Source organism: Xenopus laevis, chromosome 9_10S, assembly GCF_017654675.1.
Source record: "Xenopus laevis strain J_2021 chromosome 9_10S, Xenopus_laevis_v10.1, whole genome shotgun sequence".
Lineage (NCBI taxonomy): Eukaryota > Metazoa > Chordata > Amphibia > Anura > Pipidae > Xenopus > Xenopus laevis.
The window spans coordinates 17274290-17293962 of NC_054388.1; the positions used below are offsets into that span (position 1 = coordinate 17274290).

Consider the following 19673-nt stretch of genomic DNA (forward strand, 5'->3'; position numbering starts at 1 on the left):
GCACCCTCTATAATACACAGCACCCTCTGCACTGCATCCTCTATACCACACAGCACCCTCTATACCACCCATCACCCTCTGAACTGCTCAGCACCCTCTATACCACACAGCACCCTCTGCACTGCCCTGCACCCTCTATACTGCACAGCACCCTCTGCACTGCCCTGCACCCTCTATACCGCATAGCACCCTGCACTGCACCCTCTATACCACACAGCACCCTCTGCACTGCACCCTCTGCACTGCTCTGCACCCTCTATACCACCCAGCACCCTCTGCACTGCCCTGCACCCTCTATACCACACAGCACCCTCTGCACTAATCTGCACCCACTATACCACGCAGTACCCTCTACAATGCTCTGTGCCCTTTACACTGCCCGGCAGTCTTTGTACTGCTCTGCACAAGGTGTGCTGTCACTCAGGAATCACTGCACCTCCATTAGCAAGACAGATGTTATTTACAAATCACTGAACAGTAGGGCACAAAACAGATTTCATATAGGGAATTTTTCTAGGATAACACAGTACTTCAGGGAACAATACAAATTCAATACAACTCACTACATTATGGGGGAGGGGGCAAATGCCTAATGTATATTTGTGTGTGTTTGGGAGTGTGCAGCACAAGGGAAGAGACACACTTATTGTTACACAGGCAGTCACTCAGCTAAAGTTGCAAAGGGTTAATCCAGGATTCACTAAGGATAAAACCCATGGAGCATCCCCTACAGTCTCCACCCCCCTGCAGCTGATTGGTGACAGCTTTCTATATTTGGCCCCAGCTGCTAAAACTTGCCCCAAACAGCTGGATGCTGAGTGACAGCATAGGACCAGGGGGCATAAAGGGTGGCATAGGGCACACAAGGACAGACCACCACACAAGTCAGTTCGTAATCCAGATTTGTCAGAGCACAACAGGACCCAGTGTGCCACCCAGAGTTCTGTAGAATATTTTGGAGTGCCAACTTCTGTCAAATAGAGCTGCCCAGCTGGAATGCATAGATCTAGCTACTGCAGAGAGGAGACTACTCTGTGCCAGGGGGTAAACAGTACATGGGTCCCTCCTGCGGATACTGTGCCTGAAGCCAGCCTGACCCCACATAGCCCTCCAGCTCCAGACAGTCCTGCGCCCAGCCCCAAGCCTGGATATGGCTACAGCGCCTGCGAGGAGAAGCCTGGGGACCCGCGGATCAGGCGGCCTATGAACGCATTCATGGTCTGGGCCAAGGATGAGAGGAAGAGACTGGCACAGCAGAACCCTGACCTGCACAATGCTGTACTGAGCAAGATGCTGGGTGAGTGGCATGAGCAATAAATGGGGTGTGGGTATCACAAAGTGACATGGTGGGGAAAGAAAAGAAACTGGCATGAGGTGTGGGAATAACAGAGTGGTATGGTGCCATAACAGGGCAGTAGGTGGGTAGAGGCCATTGAGACTGGCATTTGCTTGGGGGTATCATTGACTGGTATGGTGGGGAGGGCAATAGAGACTGGCATGGAAAGCAGGGATGTTGGAAGGGCCAAGTAGACAAGGAATAGAGATCAGTGTTGTAGCATGGCGAGCATGGGTACAAGAGGCTGGCATGGGTGGATATATTTTAGACTAGTATGTTCAGTAGGAACGACAGAACTGAAGGTAATACAGACTGGTATAGTTGGCAGGGATAATAGTCTAGTATGATGTGTGGGAATCCCAGTTTGGCATGGTTGAGATCACAGACTGGCATGGTGGGAAGGGAAAAGATACTGGTTTTGATCTGGGTTAAACTGACATGGGGGAAGGACATTAAGGAGCTGGGGGGTAGGGGTGTCAGATTGGCTTAGTTGGGAGAGGAATAGAAAATGGCATGGAGCGACCGTATCACAGACTGGCACAGCTGAAAGAAGAACACAAAAAGGCATGAAGTGGGGGTTTTACAGAAAAGTGTGGTGGACAGGGGTATAAAGATTGGCATGTGGTACCAATAACTGGCATAGTGAGGAGGAGAATAGACAGAGTACTGGTAGTGTGGGAATAAGTTAAATCAGACTAGCAATGATGGTACTTGTGATATGCAAACTGTTGAATTGGGAGTGTGTATAAACTGGGCACATTGGGGTACATGCAAATCTGTCTGACCTGGGTATAATATCTAAGTACCTGTGAGGGGTTTATTCTTATGTGTCAGGGATTAGTGCTTGTACCCCACTTACTATGCTAGCACAAATTTGGTATAAATGTTGAGGGCAAATAACCTCAGTTTTGTTGTTAGTGATCTCCCCACAATTTGCAAAACACAGTGAAGTCAATTATTTTGACGCACGTCAATTTTGACGAGCGTCAATTTTTACATGCGCGACTCTTTCGTCCAAATGCATTAAAGTCAATGGTCATCCGAATAATTTTGATGTGCGACAATTTTGACGAGCGTGAATTTTTTTGTTGCAGCGAATTTTCCCATGGTGAGGTTTCGCAAAAACATTCACCGCAAATTTAAGCCTGGCGATTAAATTCACCCATCACTAACCCATACCATCTAGTAGAGACAGTCTGTTCACTAGTCTCCATCATTCTCTTGTAGCAAATTTGTTCCCTGTTAAGTGATCTGTTCCTTTGTCCCTCCTCTAGGCCAGTCCTGGAAGAACCTGACCAGTGCAGAGAAGCGCCCATTTGTGGAGGAGGCTGAGAGGCTAAGGGTCCAGCACCTTCAGGATCACCCCAACTACAAGTACCGTCCCCGAAGGAAGAAGCAGGCCAAGAAGCTCAAGCGCATGGACCCTTCCCATCACCTGAGAAATGAAGGCTACACCGGAGGTCAGCCGATGGTCAACCTTTCACACTTCCGGGAACTGCACCCCCTGGGGGGCTCCGGTGAACTAGAGAGCTATGGGTTGCCTACCCCTGAGATGTCGCCTCTAGATGTGTTGGAACCCAGTGAGCCAGCTTTTTTCCCTCCTCATATGCGGGAAGACCCAGACCCTGGACTCTTTAGAACTTACCAGCATGAGATGGATTTTAGCCAGGAGAAGACCCTGAGGGAGATCTCTTTGCCCTATTCCACTTCACCATCACACATGGGAAGCTTCCTCAGGACTCCCACGCCCTCTGCATTTTACTACAAACCTCATGGAGGGTCATCGGCACGCACCCCACTGGGCCAGCTCTCCCCTCCGCCTGAGGCCCCAGCTCTAGATGCCATGGACCACCTAAATCATGCTGAGCTGTGGGGTGACTTTGACCTAAACGAGTTTGACCAGTATCTGAATATGAGCAGAACTCAGGGGCCAGGATACTCCTTTCCCATGTCTAAGCTGGGGGGGCCCAGGACTATACCCTGTGAAGAGAACAGTCTTATTTCTGCTCTCTCTGATGCCAGCACTGCCATGTACTATACCCCCTGTATTACTGGCTAGCATGGGACTCCTCAGGGACCAGGGGTCAGTGCCTGGCGCAATAGTGGGGCAGCTGCAGACCTGGGCACAGCAATGTATCCAATTTTCACTTTGTAAAGAGAAACTGTGGGGGCATTTGAAATCCCATCCCAGCAGCACCAGTTCCACATAGCAACACATATTAATGGGAACATATACTCATTATAGGACCTTTCACTCCATTATTATTGCTCTACATGAAGCTGCGTGACTATAACCTCAAATGTTTAATAAATCTCTGGCCCCAAAACATATTATTTCTCCTTTTCCCACATCCTCATGGATCCTGATCTTGCTGCAAACAACTCATTCATGTTGTCTATCAGCTGCAAATGCCAAATCAATAACTGGCCATTGTACATTTAACCCAACATAGCCCCTAGTACAACCAACAGCTCCTACTCTCTCAGCAGGACTCAAGTTGTTTGCAGCAGGAAATATTAGGCTGAGCCAGAGGGTGGTCACTGATAAATCCTTAAATTGTTTATTGTGTGTACAGAACATTCCTTTTGCTTAAACATAAGCAGTGGGGTGTCCACACTGCCCCTTGGCATTCAGCTTCCTGCAGAACATGAACTCCAGGGTTCAATACCTTAAATGATAACCGTAGTATGGCAGCTCCCACCATAACATTTAAATCTACATTATGCTCAGTGCACACAAGGGTTCATTTTAACCTCTTACCTGCAAATCTCTTTGATCGTGCTACTCCTTGGTTTGCCAGATAACACACAGCATTGGTCAAAGATTAAACCTAAAATATTCCCTCAACCGTGCCAGTAGTCAGGTACGGCAGGTAAGTGATTATGGAATCTACCTTCACCTGCCCATATGAACCTTTATAATCCTGAATGTGTGCCCCTCCCCCATTCACCCCTGGCAGAGTGGCAGGGCCCCCACTTTGTAGTGTAATGACCTGGAGTCACATGTTCATTGTGTTTTATATTTGTTTTTGTATTTTTCCATAAAAAAATCTGACTTTCTTGCAAAGTGTCCATTTTTATTACACAGATTTCACGCTGGGGCAAATCAGGGAGATCAGGGGCATTATTGTACTATGGATCTCATGCTGGGGCAAATCATGGAGATCAGTGGCATTCTGTACCGACCCGCGACCCACAAACCCGCAGAACCACTGACCCGTGTCTGTACCCGCACCCGGAACTTCTACCCACAACCCGCAGGGTACCACAGGTTTTTTTGTGTAACCCGCGGGTACCCGTCCCGCTGCAGGACTCTATCCCCAGCTCTCTTGTTGTAGGGGATATATATCTTATGATAAGGATGGAGGGTTTTGATGAATAAAACCTAAAGATCACACACCAGGGGGTCCCCTCTGGTGAGATACAGATTTTCAAGCAAGTTCACCCAAGTTGACCCACTAGGGAAATACTGGAGAGGTGGCACCTCAAAAACCAAGCAGCGATTGAGAATATGAAAGCCAACGTCTGACTGGTTGCTACTGGCAGCTGCACTTGTGCATGTTAACACCAATGTTTGGTACAACAGTTCAACAGTGCAGTTACCAAGAAAACTCTGTATGACGACTGCACCACACACACAAGGCCCTGAGCACCCACCTTGTTCCTCAGCAATGTAATATTTATTCATACACCGTGAACAACACTCACTGCTCTACTAAGGTGTTTACTCATTCACTGTTTAGCAGTCATCTTTACTCTTTAAACCAGGGGTGCCCAAACTTTTGGCTCGCCGGGCCACATTGGAAAAAGATTAAATTGTCTGGGGCCACACATGACATACACAAAAACACGTTTGATTTGTAAAAGTAAAGGAAATATACAGAAAAGAACTAAAATGCCAGTTGGATAACCAGATGGAGCTATACACTGGAATATGGGACACCTGGATATTAAATAGACTTATTATTATATTATTATTACTAACTGGGCAATGGGCAGAACCCCCCCTCCTCCTATTTCCTCGGGAACCAAGCGTTTCAAACTGGGCCGCATTCATATGCATCCTGGGCCGCATGTGGCCCTCGGGCCGCAGTTTGGACACCCCTGCTTTAAACCAATCCCGTTCCCTCACAATCGTCTAACACATACTGATCAGTCTTTTCCCATTCCATGACACCAGCACAAAAGTGTGGGAACAAATACAACAGTAGGGACACGGGTACAATCTTACAGTTACAACAGTTTGGGCATGACTACAACAATAGGCTCACAGGTAAAATATTTTAGGCACAAACATTAGGGACACAAATACTACAGTAGGGAGACAGGTACAACAGTTTGGGCCCAAAAACAACAGTAGGGACACAGGTACACTTTTTAGGCACAAATACTAAAGTAGGGACACAGATACAGCAGTTTGGGCGCACATACAACAGTGGGGACACATGCACAACTTTTTGGCACAGATACTACAGTAGGGATACAGGTACAACAGTTTGGGCACAGATACAGCAGAAGGGACACAGGTACAATCTTATAGGCACAATTACTACAGTGGGGGCACAGGTACAACAGTATGGACACAGGTACAACAGTTTTGGCACAAATACTCCTGTAGGGACACAGGTACAATAGTGTGGACATGGGTACAAACGTTTTGGCACAAATACAACAGTAGGAACATAGGTACAATCTTACAGGTGCAACCAGGGCAACCATCAGGGGGGGGCAGGGGGGAGAGTTGTAGGGGGCCCCAAGGGTAAGGGGGGCCCGGCCACGCCACACTTTCTTGATAAGCCGGACGCCCCTAATTTCAGAGAGCTGCTGACTGCTGGAAGGCAGGGCGGGAGCACAAGGGAAGGTTTCTTCTGTCCATTACTTCTCCTTATTGGTCACTGAGTTTAAGTCCCAGTTGAGCTGCTCAGGGATTGGATAGCTGAGGTTTGAACTTCTCCTCCAGCTCATCCAATCACCATGCCGCTTTACCAGGACTTGAAATTCTATGACCAATAAGGGAAGAAAATGCTGTCACTGGAAGAAGATGCTGCCACCTGTGCTCCCCTCCTCCCTTCTGTAGTTGGCAGCTCACTGACAGCAGGTGGGCCACACTAATGAAGTAAGTGCAACATGGCAGGGCCCCTCTAAAGGTAACCCTTTGTGGTCCCTGTTGTGTGGTGGGGCCCTGTGCACCAAATTTTTTTTAAACATCTGGGGGGGCCCTGACCTGTTTTTTTCAATGGGGGGGGCCCTCACCATCAATATTTTTTTACTAACATGTGGGAACCATAGCTTCCAATGTTTTTTTTTTTTTGTGTGGTGGGGGGTGGACCTGTGGGGTGGGGACGGCGGACCTGTAGGTGGGGCTTGTGGTGGGCGCAGCCCAGGGTACCCAGGAATTCTTTTCATATGGGGCCCTACGATTTCTGATGGCGGCCCTGGGTGCAACAGTTTGGGCATAACTACAACAATAGTCGCACAGGTAAACTATTTTGGGCACAAACAGTAGAGACGCAAATACTATAGTAGGGACACAGGTACAACAGTTTGGGCACACATACAACAGTGGGGACACAGGTACAATCTTACAGGTACAACAGTTTGGGCATGACTACAACAATAGGCACACAGGTAAAATATTTTGGGCACAAACAGTAGGGACACAAATACTACAGTATGGACACAGGTACAACAGTTTTGGCACAAATACAACAGTAGGGACACAGGTACAACTTTTTAGGCATAGATACTAAAGTAGGAACAGAGTACAACAGTTTGGGCACACGTACTGTACAACAGTGGGGACACAGGTATAAATTTGTAGGCACATATACTACAGTAGGGACACAGGTACAACGGTTTAGGCACAAGTACAACAGTAGAGACACAGGTACAACTTTTTAGGCACAAATACAACACTGGGGACACAGGTACAATAGTTTGGGCACAAATACAATAGTAGGGACACAGGTACAATCTTTTAGGCACAATTACTACAGTGGGGCACAGGTACAACAGTATGGACACAGGTACAACTTTGTAGGCACAAATACAACACTGGGGACACAGGTACAATAGTTTGGGCACAAATACAATAGTAGGGACACAGGTACAATCTTTTAGGCACAATTACTACAGTGGGGCACAGGTACAACAGTATGGACACAGGTACAACTTTGTAGGCACAAATACTACTGTAGGGACACAGGTACAATAGTGTGGACACAGGTACAACAGTTTTGGCACATATTCTACAGTAGGGACACAGGTACAACAGTTTGGGCGCAAATACAACAGTAGGGACACAAACATAACCCTATACCAACAGCCCTTTACTATACCAACTCCCCCACTATACCAATACATTTCTCCCCCTTCACTGCTGCCTGTTTCCCCAAATCTCTGGTTCTGATTTCTATCCTGTAAGTAGAACCAGATCCGCTAATTGGAAGCAAACAGTGAAATACAAAAAAGAGATGAAAATTGAGTTTTAGAGCAGCAAAACATTAAACCAACCCTCCCTGGCTCCCCCATGCAACACAGACAGACAGACACTGACACACACGCCTGTCTCTGTACACAGGGCACCCCATCCCCCAGGACACATTGGGGGGGGAATCGGCTAATAGCATTCACTTTTGGCTTGAATTTAAATTCACAGTATTGTTCTAGAAGTTGTGGAATCCAAGCAGCTTTCCTGTTCCCAATATATCACTTTCTGTCTCATCGACAGGCTCATTTAACCCTCTTAATGCCTTAGTGTATCTGCCCCCTACATGAATCGACCCCAGCATACATCTATATATTTATACTCTACATGCATGTAGGGGGTAGATAAGTTTAGGGGTAAATGCCCATATGGGGTACATATATGTGGGGGTGCACCTGCCCCTAGCTATATCTACCCCTTAGATATATCTGCCCCTTCAGGCATATGTCCCCTCTATATATATATATATATATACCCCCTACACTCATCTGCCCCCTACATATATCTACCCTAAATGTGTATCTACCCCCAGCATGCATCTACCCCCTACATATATCTGCCAATTACATGCATCTGCCCCCTACAGCCACATGCCCCCTCTATATATCTACCCCTATAGGATTGCCACCTTTGCCGGCGGGTGAACCAGACAGAAAGTTTTAAATAGATAAGATCTATATTTTGCCTGATGAGTAAGCCCATTCCTTTAATTACTGATATGGGATCTGTTATACACAAAACAGCAATCCAGAAAGCTCTAAAATACAGCAATGTTAATTCAGAAAAACTATTTTTAATTTTTGCCATGTTACGTTGAGTTTCTTAATATTTAAATGTTTTATTTATTGGCCAGATTATTGTTCAGATTTCGCAAGGCCAAAAACCGAACAGAAAGTTGAGACCTGAACAGGACTTAGAAAAACCGAACTGGTGGCTATCCTAACCCCCTACATACGTACATACCCTCAATATAAAAACATCTACCCCCTACATATCTCTACCTCCAATATGTATCTACCCCCAACATGCATCCACCCCTAGCATTAGGTTTGCCACCTGTTCAGTTTTGACCCGAACCGTTCGGTTTTTCTAAGGCCTGTTCGGGTCTCAACTTTCTGTTCGCTTTTCAGCCTTGTGAAACCCGAACAATAATCTGGCCAATACATGAAAACCAATTGAATACAAAGATACTCACCTTGACGTGGCTTATTTATTATCAGGTGCAGTTCATTTCTTGTTATTTCAGAAACAGAAATAAGCAAATCAATCGAAAATTAGAAATAGTTTTTCTAAATGAGCATTGCTGTATTTCAAAGCTTTCTGGATAACGGATTTCTGTCTAATAGGTCCCATACCTGTAGTTAAAAGATTGGTCTTACTCATTGGGCAGAATAAGATAGAGGTAGGGTTTTCAGCCGTGTGGGTTTCAACTGGACATCTCAGTTTGTAAAAGGGCTGTCCGTTCAAAACTTTCTGTCCCATTTAAAACATTGCGAAAACTGGACAGAAATTCAGCCAGTTGCATTTAAGTGATGCCATAATGCTGACCCGGCATCATAACTGAACGACATCATCTCTGATGTCATCATGCCCACCCGAACATCACTGATCCACCCCCAATGCTATCTGCCCCGCCCCCTTTGTTCGGATTTAGTCACCGGCAAACATGGCAACCCTACCCAGCATGCATCTGCTCCATATATATATATATATATATATATATATATATATATATATATATATATATATATATATATATATATATATTATATATATATATATATATACACCAATATTATAGAACAAGAAGCCCCACATCCCTATATCAATATTATATTATCTGAGAGGTACTAATGGGAGATGAACGATATACAAGGTGCAATTGATAAAAGATGAGTAAAAGAGTGGTGGTAGAGCAGAAACATGTGTTCCTATCTCCCTGAGAGGACTCGGCTCCCGCACAGGGGTTAAGCGACATCATGTGACCAGCACCTCAGGTACAACACGGGAATCGGCACAAACAGGAAACTCTCAGCTTTACAAGAGGCAGGAAACTGGGACCGGAAACGGACAGGAAATTCCCGGTACTAATCTCTTCCCCTCAGCACAACAACAGGCAGCTGGGTGCCTTCCCAATGGCATGGGGCCAGGGATACAGGAGCCCAGCCAAAGCCTGACTTGGGGGAGGGGTGGGGGGTTTACAGGGGCTCACTCTGACAGGACAATACAACAAGGGCAGGTCTGGACTGGGAGTCAAAATAGGCCCTGCCATTCGAAATACAGAGAGGCCCAATCAGCTCCACAACAGCCCACTAAATAGTGACTTTCTATGGTGTCTTACAGCAGCTCCTCTAGCATTTGCCAGAACCCACAGTCCGGGCCAGAACAAGGGTAATGATACAATACAGGGATTCAGCATGGGTCTAACTGGGTGTTGAGGGGTGATCTTGGCCCTAAGCCTTGTAGAGGCTCAACCTGCGCATGACAGGAGGAAGATACAGAGCATCTGATGGAGCCCAGTCTGACATGGATCCATGGAGCATGTCTGGGCTGAAAATCATATTAGGCCCTGCATGTAAAGTACACACACAGGCCCAATAAATGCACTAGTCTGTTAGAGCTTTCAAAAATAGCTTGGCATCTTCCATGGACTCTATATACTAGTACTGGTCTGGGCCTGACAGGGAGATGGGCCCACCCTAAACCTAACATGTAGATAGAGGAGCTCAGTCAGAGCTTGATGAGGAAATATATTAGCCCAAGAGATGGAGACAGGAGCTGTGTCCAAATCTCATTGAAATGCAATATAGTGGGTTGAGCCCAACAGGGATACATGGAGATATAGGGTTTTGCTAAAGCCTTACATGGGGATACATTGAAATAAAATGGCCCCTGCCTAAGCTGGACCAAGAGATACAGGAGCCATGTCTGAACCTGAGAGAGGAATGCTAGGAGATACACAGGCTAAACCTAAAGAAGAGCAGCATAGATAATGCTTACTATGTTATTCCATCAAGGGGTGGTGTGGGTGTTGATAAGAGGGACCTAGTGAAAGGCCTGTTTATTGAGATACAGGGAGAAGAAGGTAAGTCTTGGTTCATCCATTAGAGAATGTGCTTAATGTTTGTATAATGTGACTCAAAATGATCTATTAAAATAAACAGGAGTATTTCAAAAGAATTAGAAGATTTTGAGGTCAAGTTAGATCATCCAGAACAGGGCAACATATGTTTTCCCATTCTGCACGGAGTGGGTTAATACTATATGCTCTATGTAAGGGCAGTTCAGTGTTTTTGTGTTAATGGTGGTCTCAGGAGAGATGAGGTCTTCAGATACAGCCCCATTGCTTTCCAGGTGTCTGTAAAATATTTTGCTGGTATTTTCTTATTTAACTTCCTGCTTGTAAAAAAAGTGCAGCTTTTTCCGGACACACAAAAAAGGAAGAAAAGAATAACTACCATCTCCGCCTTTGCTCCCCTTTCACCATTCTCTGGCTCCAAGGCTCTCCAAAGTGACCTCATTCCTTTGTGCTGATGTGTCCCGTGAGCCTTGTGTTTGCTTTGCAACATCTTATTGCTCCCATGTATAAAGACTCAAACAGGTAGAAACAAGTGCATTTTTACCCCACCACCAACTCCATAAAAGTCTGTAAATCTAACTCAAGCAAAAGATGGCATTTGAAAATGTAAGGAAATAAATTGTGTAATAAAAAAAAAAGAAGAATGTGTCAGTAAATTAAATTCTTTTACATATAGAAGGATTAATATACATTTTTGCCCCAACATGGAACTTACACTTGCATAATTACTGCCTTAGAGATTAGAAAATGCAGTTTCCCCTTCTCTCCTTTTGGAGCAAAGAAAAGATAGTAAGCGGGTTGAGGTGCCAAATAAGGGCTGTGATTGGCTATTTGGTAGCCCCTGTGTGGACTAGCAGTCTACAGGAGACTCTACTTGGCAGTATACTTCATTTTTATACAATTAAAACTTGCTTCCAAGCCTGGAATTCAAAAATAAGCACCTGCTTTGAGGACCCTGAGAGCAACATCCAAGGGGTTGGAGAGCAACATGTTGCTCACAATTTACTGGTTGGGGATCTCTGCCCTAAGTTCTGAGGGCAGTGTACACAACAAATTGTGGTGCACACAAAGAACCTGAGCACACAGTTTATAAAAACTGCACACACAAGTATAAAACTAATTTTTTTGTGCACACATCCGAAAAGGAATTAGAAGGTACATTGCCCTGGATCCAGTCAACAATTATTTAATTTGGGTCCCAGGATGCTGCTGGATTATAATTCCTAGCATCTGTCAAAAATATAATCAATTATTAAGGCAGAGGTTTCCAAACTTATTTTTTCGCTCAGGCTCTTCTTCTAAATTCAAAAGTGTCCCAAAAAAGTGGAGCGATGTTATGCCATGCAGCACTTATTTTAACCACAATTTTATAAATTTTCTGTAGCATGCAGCATTTTATAGTACAGTGGCCTCAGCAATATGACACAGTGGGGAGGTGCAGGGCAACCAGAGTTTTTAAGTTTTTGTGACTCCAAGCTGCCGGCAGTCCACTGCTGACCTTCAGAAGCACTAAGGAATATAGCAGTGCATGTTCATTATGCCTTATTAAAGGGGTGGTTCACCTTTAAGTTAACTTTCAGTATGTTATAGAGTGGCCAATTATAAGCAACGTTTCAACTGGTTTTCATTATTTCTTTTTCATAGTTGTTTTAATTTTATTATTAGCCTTTTTCGTCTGGCTCTTTCCAGCTTTCAAATGGGGGTCACTGACCCCATCTAATAGAAAATGCTCAGTAAGGCTACAAATGTATTGTTACCAACAAAGGAACTGATGTGGTTTCAAAGAAGAAACACAACTGTTAAATGCAGCTCCTTTGTCCAAGTGAACCTTTCTGTTAATTGATGAAGAGGAAGAAGACAAAAAAGAAACATCTGAAGTCTCTGTTTTGCCTGTGAATACATCTCTGTTGCCAGTATGGTTGCTACAACTGAAAACTCAGCTTGTCTCTTGCAAAGCATGAGCAACAGACTGGAACACTGGGTGAGCTGTGTAACCCCTGCAATGCAACGACTCCAGGTACTGGTACGTTACAGAAAAGGAGGAAGCAGTTTGAAAAACAAAGCACAGCTGGACAATGACCAGCGAGTGAGTCTACCCAGCAACAGAATGAGCTCTGCCTTTATCATGTTCATGTGCATTTGAGTGACAATGAGCATCTTTTGTGAGAAAACAGACAGAGTGCACAGAGCCATTAACACCAGAGTGCTTGAACACTGGCTGGCAGCTGCCTTGGGTGTCATTGGTAGTAGTAATTCTATTCACCCTACCTAGGGTTGCCACCCGGCCGGTATTTTACCGGCCTAGCCGGTAAAACACCAGCCAAGGCCGGGCCGGTATTACAAATTTACCGGCAATGTAGCTGCCAGTAAATTTGTAATACCCTTAAAAAGACCCTCTCGGCCAGTCCCCAATCCCCTGTAAAACTTAGCTTTCTGTCTTCACAGGTCTGTGCCGCAGCCCGCCCCCTTTTCGACGTCACACAGCTCCGCACCGCGGCCAGCCTCTTTTTACGCCCCTTCTGACATCATGGCCGCCGCTTTTTCTTCCCGCCCCCCCCCCCACCAGCCGGTAACTAAATTACAAAAAGGTGGCAACCCTAACCCTACCTATGAAGTAAGGATCCTTTCAAGATACCTATAGATCAGTGATCACCAACAAGTGGCTCGCGAGCAACATGTTGCTCACCAACCCGTGGATGTTGCTCCTAGTGGCCTCAAAGCAGATACTTATTTATGGATTCTTGGCTTTGGTTGCATAAAAACCATTTATACTGCCAAACACAGCCTCCTGTTTGCGGTCAGTCCACATAAGAGCTACCAAGTAGCCAATCACAGCCTTTATTTGGGCACCCCCAGGAACTTTATTTGTGTTGCTCCCCAACTTTTTTAAATATTTGAATGTAGCTCACGTATAAAAAAAAAAGGTAGGGGGAACCTGCTATACATGTATGTTACATAGGTTAACTGGTTCCAGACTTATCAGGAAGTAAGCACATACCTATTTACAATGGCTTATGATGGAGTACAGCACATTTCTTTAGCTTGGATGTGATGTCCATTCGGAATTAAGATGGCCATAGACACACAGCTATTAGTCCTTCTACGCCGAACAACGGATATCAATTGTTTGTTCCAATGCAACGATCTAAAACAAACCATTCGGATTTAAATTGTAAGAATAAAGTAGTAAAAATAACAAAATCAGTCAATGTTCTGGCCATTATTTCTGGGTTATGTCCTGGAAAAATTAGCGACGGTCACCAATGGATTTGCAAATTATTATCGTTCGCTGACAGAAATTTTCTAACCTGTCTGATTGACTAAATGACTAATCGCCATAGTATGAAAATTGTTGGAACGAGTCTACAGATGGTCCCAAAATGAGCATTACTTTGTTACATACTCTACCATGACTCCTTTGGCCAGTGAAGAGTGCAGTGACTATGTGCAACAGAACTAAGTCATGTTTGCACAACTTTTCCCCTTTTGGCATAGGCACCATAAGCTCATCATGCCAGCATCCATTTACTGACCATCTGGAAACAATCTAACACATAGCATCACAGGCAAATACTCATGAACAGACCGCTAATGCAATGATATGCATACATGCATGCAAAAGACTTCCATACGGTTCCATACAATGGTTTTAGTATTGCTTCTTGCACACAATGAGACTGCTCCTGAGAGTTTATTAAAATATTGCATTTTGCACACATAAAAAGACTGCTCTGGAAAGAGTTCTGTGGTATAGGTCATTTGCCACAATGACTGAATGCCCCCAGGGCTTTCTCGCTCAGATAAGCATTCAATGGTCCAGGTAAGATGTAAACGTTACCTGTAACATGCTAATAAAAGGTAATATTTAATCGATACTATACTGTTGGAGCACAAAGTTCAGTGCACAGCAGGAACAGCCTCTTTACTGCATCTGAGGATCAGCCAATCAGAACCAGGCAACATCTCAGTGTTATGCTGAAAGAATAAACGCTAAGCCTAAGAACAGACCTGAATCATATTTCTCTGTGTCCTGTTAACATGTCTATAGTTTTCAACCCAAGCGTCCGCTGCCAGCTGCCTGTTCTTCTGCTACTGCTCCAAGGGATACTGATAGCCATCTTTGCCGTGTTTCTGAGCTACGATGAACCTTCAAGTGCCGCATCCCTTTCCAACATCACAGTGGCAAAAAATAACCACCTGGACACTTATTTTCTGCTCTTTAAAGATGTTCAGCTCATGCTGTTTGTTGGACTTGGACTTCTGCTTTCATTTCTCAAGCTTTATGGCTTTGGGGCCATGGCCTTCAACTTATTGATAGCCAATTTCTCCATACAGTGGGCTGTGCTTGTTCAAGGCTTTTTCTACCATTACAGAGACGGGAAGATCCACTTTGGCCTGGAGAATGTGATGCACGCTGAATTTGCTGCTGTCACTGCCCTTATTTCTGCTGGGGCCATTCTGGGAAGATCCAGCCCTGTCCAGCTGCTGTTGCTATCCATGCTAGAGATTCCACTATTTGTGTTGAACGATTGGCTTATTAATTACTATTTCCGTATAATTGATGTTGGAGGTACAGTTGCTATCCATGTTTTCTCTTGCTATTTTGGCCTGGGTGTTTCTCGGATGCTCTACCGCCCCAGGCTACGAGCAGGTCACTTGAAAAACATTACAACCCCTACCACGGACCTCCTTTCACTGTTGGGGGCAATTATACTTTGGATCTTTTGGCCAAGCTTCAACTCTGTCTTAGCCAAGTCTGCCGAGGCTCAGCACAGAGCGGTTTTGAACACATTTCTTGCACTTAGTTTCAGCACCCTCACTACCTTTGCTCTGTCTAGCCTGATGGACAGGAGAGGACGCATCAGCTTGGTGCACCTACAGAATTCAATTCTGGCTGGAGGAGTGGCTGTTGGAGCTTCTGCAGACATGATGATTACCCCAGCAGGGGCATCTGGATTGGGATGTATTGCAGCTTTGTCCTGTATTCTTGGTTTCCAATACATCTCTCCCTTTCTAGAAAAAAAACTCAAAGTACAAGACCAGTGCGGAATCCATAACTTGCATGGGCTGCCAGCCATCATTGGCACTCTGGGCAGCATTTTAGCCATTCTTTTTGAAAGAGTGGACACTGCTGGACATGTGTTCACTTCAGACATTCCTATAGAGAAAGAGTCGCTTATTCCAGACACAGCAGAAGGTAATGGAGCCTGGAATGCAACTGATCAAGCACTGAATCAAGCAGCTGCACTAGGGGTCACCTTTGGTGTGTCACTTCTTGGAGGTTATATAACTGGGTTACTTTTGAAGCCCCCTTGTCTTGTCCATCCATCTGATGAAATGTGCTTCGATGATCAGCCCTATTTCCAGATTGCCATAGACTCAGAAGAAACATGGAGCTTAAATCTTAAAGCCCAGGGAGAACTGCTAGTGCCACTGAAACAAGTGTAGCAGAATACTAATATGCCTGGCTTCCACTATATCTTTCAGTGGGATATTCTGTTTAATCCTAATGTGATAGATGGAAATATCTGTGAATGGGTATTGGGATTACACAGCGTTAAAAACTACTCATTGGTTTTGCTATAAATCTGTTAACTGTTATTTTGATTGCTGAGTAGACAAATGCAATTAGCCGACTTTCAAAAACTCAACAGTTGCTTCAATTTATTTAAAGGCAATTTATTTATTTTAACTACAAACCATAGCTGTCCTAGGCCTATGTTCTATGGGGTTTACATAGTAACTTAATTACATAGTACCATAGTAAGTAAAAGACACATGTCCATCAAGTTCAAACTTTTATCTAAATTTTAACCTGCCTATTTGCCAGTTGATCCAGAGGAAGGCAAAAAACCCAATTTGAAGCCTCTCCAATTTGCCTCAGAGGGGGAATAAATTCCTTCCGGACTCCAAAATGGCAATTGGACCAGTCCCTGGATCAACTTGTACTATGAGCTATCTTCCATAACTCTGTATTCCCTCACTTGCTAAACACCATCCAACCTCTTCTTAAAGCTATCTAATGTATCAGCCTGTACCACTGATTCAGGGAGAGAAATCCACATCTTCACAGCTCTCACTGTAAAAAAACCCTTCCGTATATTTAGGTGGAACCTCTTTTCTTCTATTTAGAATGGGTGACCTTGTGTCAGCTGGAAAGACCTACTGGTAAATAAAGCATTAGAGAGATTATTATATGATCCCCTTATATATTTATACATAGTTATCATATCACCCCTGAAGTGCCTCTTCTCCAGCGTGAACATCCCCAATTTGGCCAGTCTTTCCTCATAGCTAAGATTTTCCCTACCTTTTACCAGCTTAGTTGCCCTTCTCTGTACCCTCTCTAATACAATAATGTCCTGTTTGAGAGATGGAGACCAAAACTGTACGGCATATTCTAGATGGGGCCTTACAAGTGCTTTATACAGTGGAAGAATGACCCCCTCCTCCCTTGACTCTATGCCCCTTTTAATACAGCTCAAGACCTTATTTGCCCTTGATGCTGCTGACTGACATTTCTTGCTACAGCCAAGTTTATTATCTACAAGGACAAGGTGTAGCAGTACACAGAGAGCTCTCATTTTTAGTTTGGTTAAAGCGGTCATATAGGAAAGATATGAAACCTTATCTCTGCTGCACTTATCACAGTTGATGAATAGTGATATCTATTTAGAATGAGGTACAATGTTATATATAAACCAATCATTTCCCACCTCTGCTTAGTCTACTGTTCTACTGACACTCTATGCCTGCATGCTAATTAATCTGCATCAACTGCAAGTGCAAAAATGACTTCTCAGAGACTGCCCACAGCGTTTCCATGTTATTCCCGGTTTGTCACCCATACGCCTTGCATCCGATTTACACCAGCCAGTGAATATTTCTCTGCAATACCATAAAAGCTTATTGATACAATGTTGGCAAAGTTGCACAAAGTCAAATTTGGGTCCCTGCTATTTTCTATTATTATCAGCTGTCAAATATTAACCCAGGGCAAAACTGCTAATGTGGCTGGATCGGTCCGATTGTACAACTTTATGATGCAGTAGATAAAAAGGTCAAAATATTAGGGAAAGACATAGTTGGTGCCAGGAGGTGAGTATAGGAGACATGCCCCTGTTATGATGCCTCTATCCATACTAGTGCTCTTGTAATTCCCCCACAATGCATTCTGCTCCCATTAGTTTTACCTGGGCTGGAAGTTCACTAAAAGCAACCTTTGCATTGTGGACACTATGCCCCAATAGTCCTCATTATACCCCTTTACTGCACAGCATTCAGGCAACAATTAACTAGGTTTCCTTTAATATCCCTCCCATGCTGTTCCTTCGCCTACCTTGGAATTAACCCTTTCCTGCTCTCTACTTTTAAGGTGCACAGTCACAGCTGATTTTCTCTAGATCGCTCTCTCCCTGGCTCTTGTATAAACCTGCCCCATCAAATAATACCTGGCTCCTTATCCCCAGACACAGGTTGCAGCAGGGGAATATCACAAGCAACAGACTGTTTCTGGTGTCTTTTTTCCGCTTGTTTTTCTCACATTTCTCCCATCCTGTCTTTTTCTCCATTTCCTCCTTACTTCCCTCTCTAAATGTTGCCTCCCCTCCCTTCTCATTTCTTCCACATTGGATCACCAACAGCCAATAGGGTACGTGCAGATATTGGGCCTCGCTACATGGTGATTGGGTGCTACTTTATAGCTTTTGGCAGATCAGTTCTCTTCAGGGAACAACAGCAATTAGGACGGCACAGGTGGGGTGGCTGCACCTAAACTCATATCCTCCCACTGAATAAACAGGCAATTATGAGAGAAACAAAAGCCAATAGCTGCTCCAATTCTCACACTCCTATTGCTCAGCTTCCTGGGACCAGCACCTATGTGTATTAATGCTTCAGCTACTGGGATCAGTAATTCCAGCCCAAGGCAGTGAAATCACACACCTATAATAATTTGTTATCCGTGTTATTTATATAAATTATGTTACACAATGGGATACAATATGAACTTGGAACTTGTCTGGGTTCTGGGCAGATAGCAATTTTGTCTGAATGACTCACCAATATGGCTGACAAAGATGGAGAGACAACATCACGTAATACACTCCCATACTACATACTAGTTGGCTCAGTGTTTCACAAACTAATTAAGGGTACAGTGTTGCATGACAGTGTTGGGCACATCAGTCCTTATATAGCAATCAGTTTAGGACATGAATATAAATGTATTAGCATCTCAACCAGCCACCCCAAGCATTTCAGAATAAAAAAGGCTCCACTCGCTGGGTAATAGCAGTATGCTGGCATGTTAGACACACAAAATTGGCAGAGGTTTGGGGAGATTGCACCACCTTGTGTTAGGTCTTAGACAATGCAGCACAGACCAGCTGGATGTAAGCCTTAAGGTGGCCATACACAGAGAGATCCGTTCATTTGGCGAAGTCGCCAAACGAGCAGATCTTTTCCCCGATATGCTCACCTTGAGGTGGGCAATATCGGGCTGATCCGATCGTGGGCCCTAGGGCCCAACGATTGGATCCTAACAAATTGTAACGGACGGTCGGATCGCAGGACCGCATCAACAAACAGATGCGGCCACGAACAGATTTTTAGTCCCATTCGATCGAGATCTGCCCATCTCGATCGGGGAAGCCCTTCGGGGGGCCCCATACATGGGCCAATAAGCTGCAGACTCGGTCTGTCGGCAGCTTTTATCGGCCCGTGTATGGCCACCTTTAGCTTCACACTCCCAGTGAGAGATCCCTACATTC

The 19673-nt window shown here is 44.6% G+C and overlaps 2 protein-coding genes across 2 annotated transcripts; both read left to right on the top strand.

Moving 5' to 3' along the window:
• The first annotated feature begins 812 nt into the window (after positions 1 to 812).
• On the top strand, positions 813 to 4398 carry sox18.S (SRY-box 18 S homeolog). The gene is given in 2 exon segments (NM_001088635.1): positions 813 to 1297; positions 2611 to 4398. Coding segments are annotated over 2 exon segments (1086 nt in total). The 5' UTR covers positions 813 to 996; the 3' UTR covers positions 3396 to 4398.
• A 10542-nt stretch (positions 4399 to 14940) lies between these two features.
• LOC108702665 (ammonium transporter Rh type A-like) lies at positions 14941 to 16489 on the top strand. The gene has a single exon (XM_041577915.1). It carries the CDS (start codon positions 14941 to 14943, stop codon positions 16348 to 16350), a length of 1410 nt encoding a protein of 469 aa, XP_041433849.1. The 3' UTR covers positions 16351 to 16489.
• Positions 16490 to 19673: the final 3184 nt, after the last annotated feature.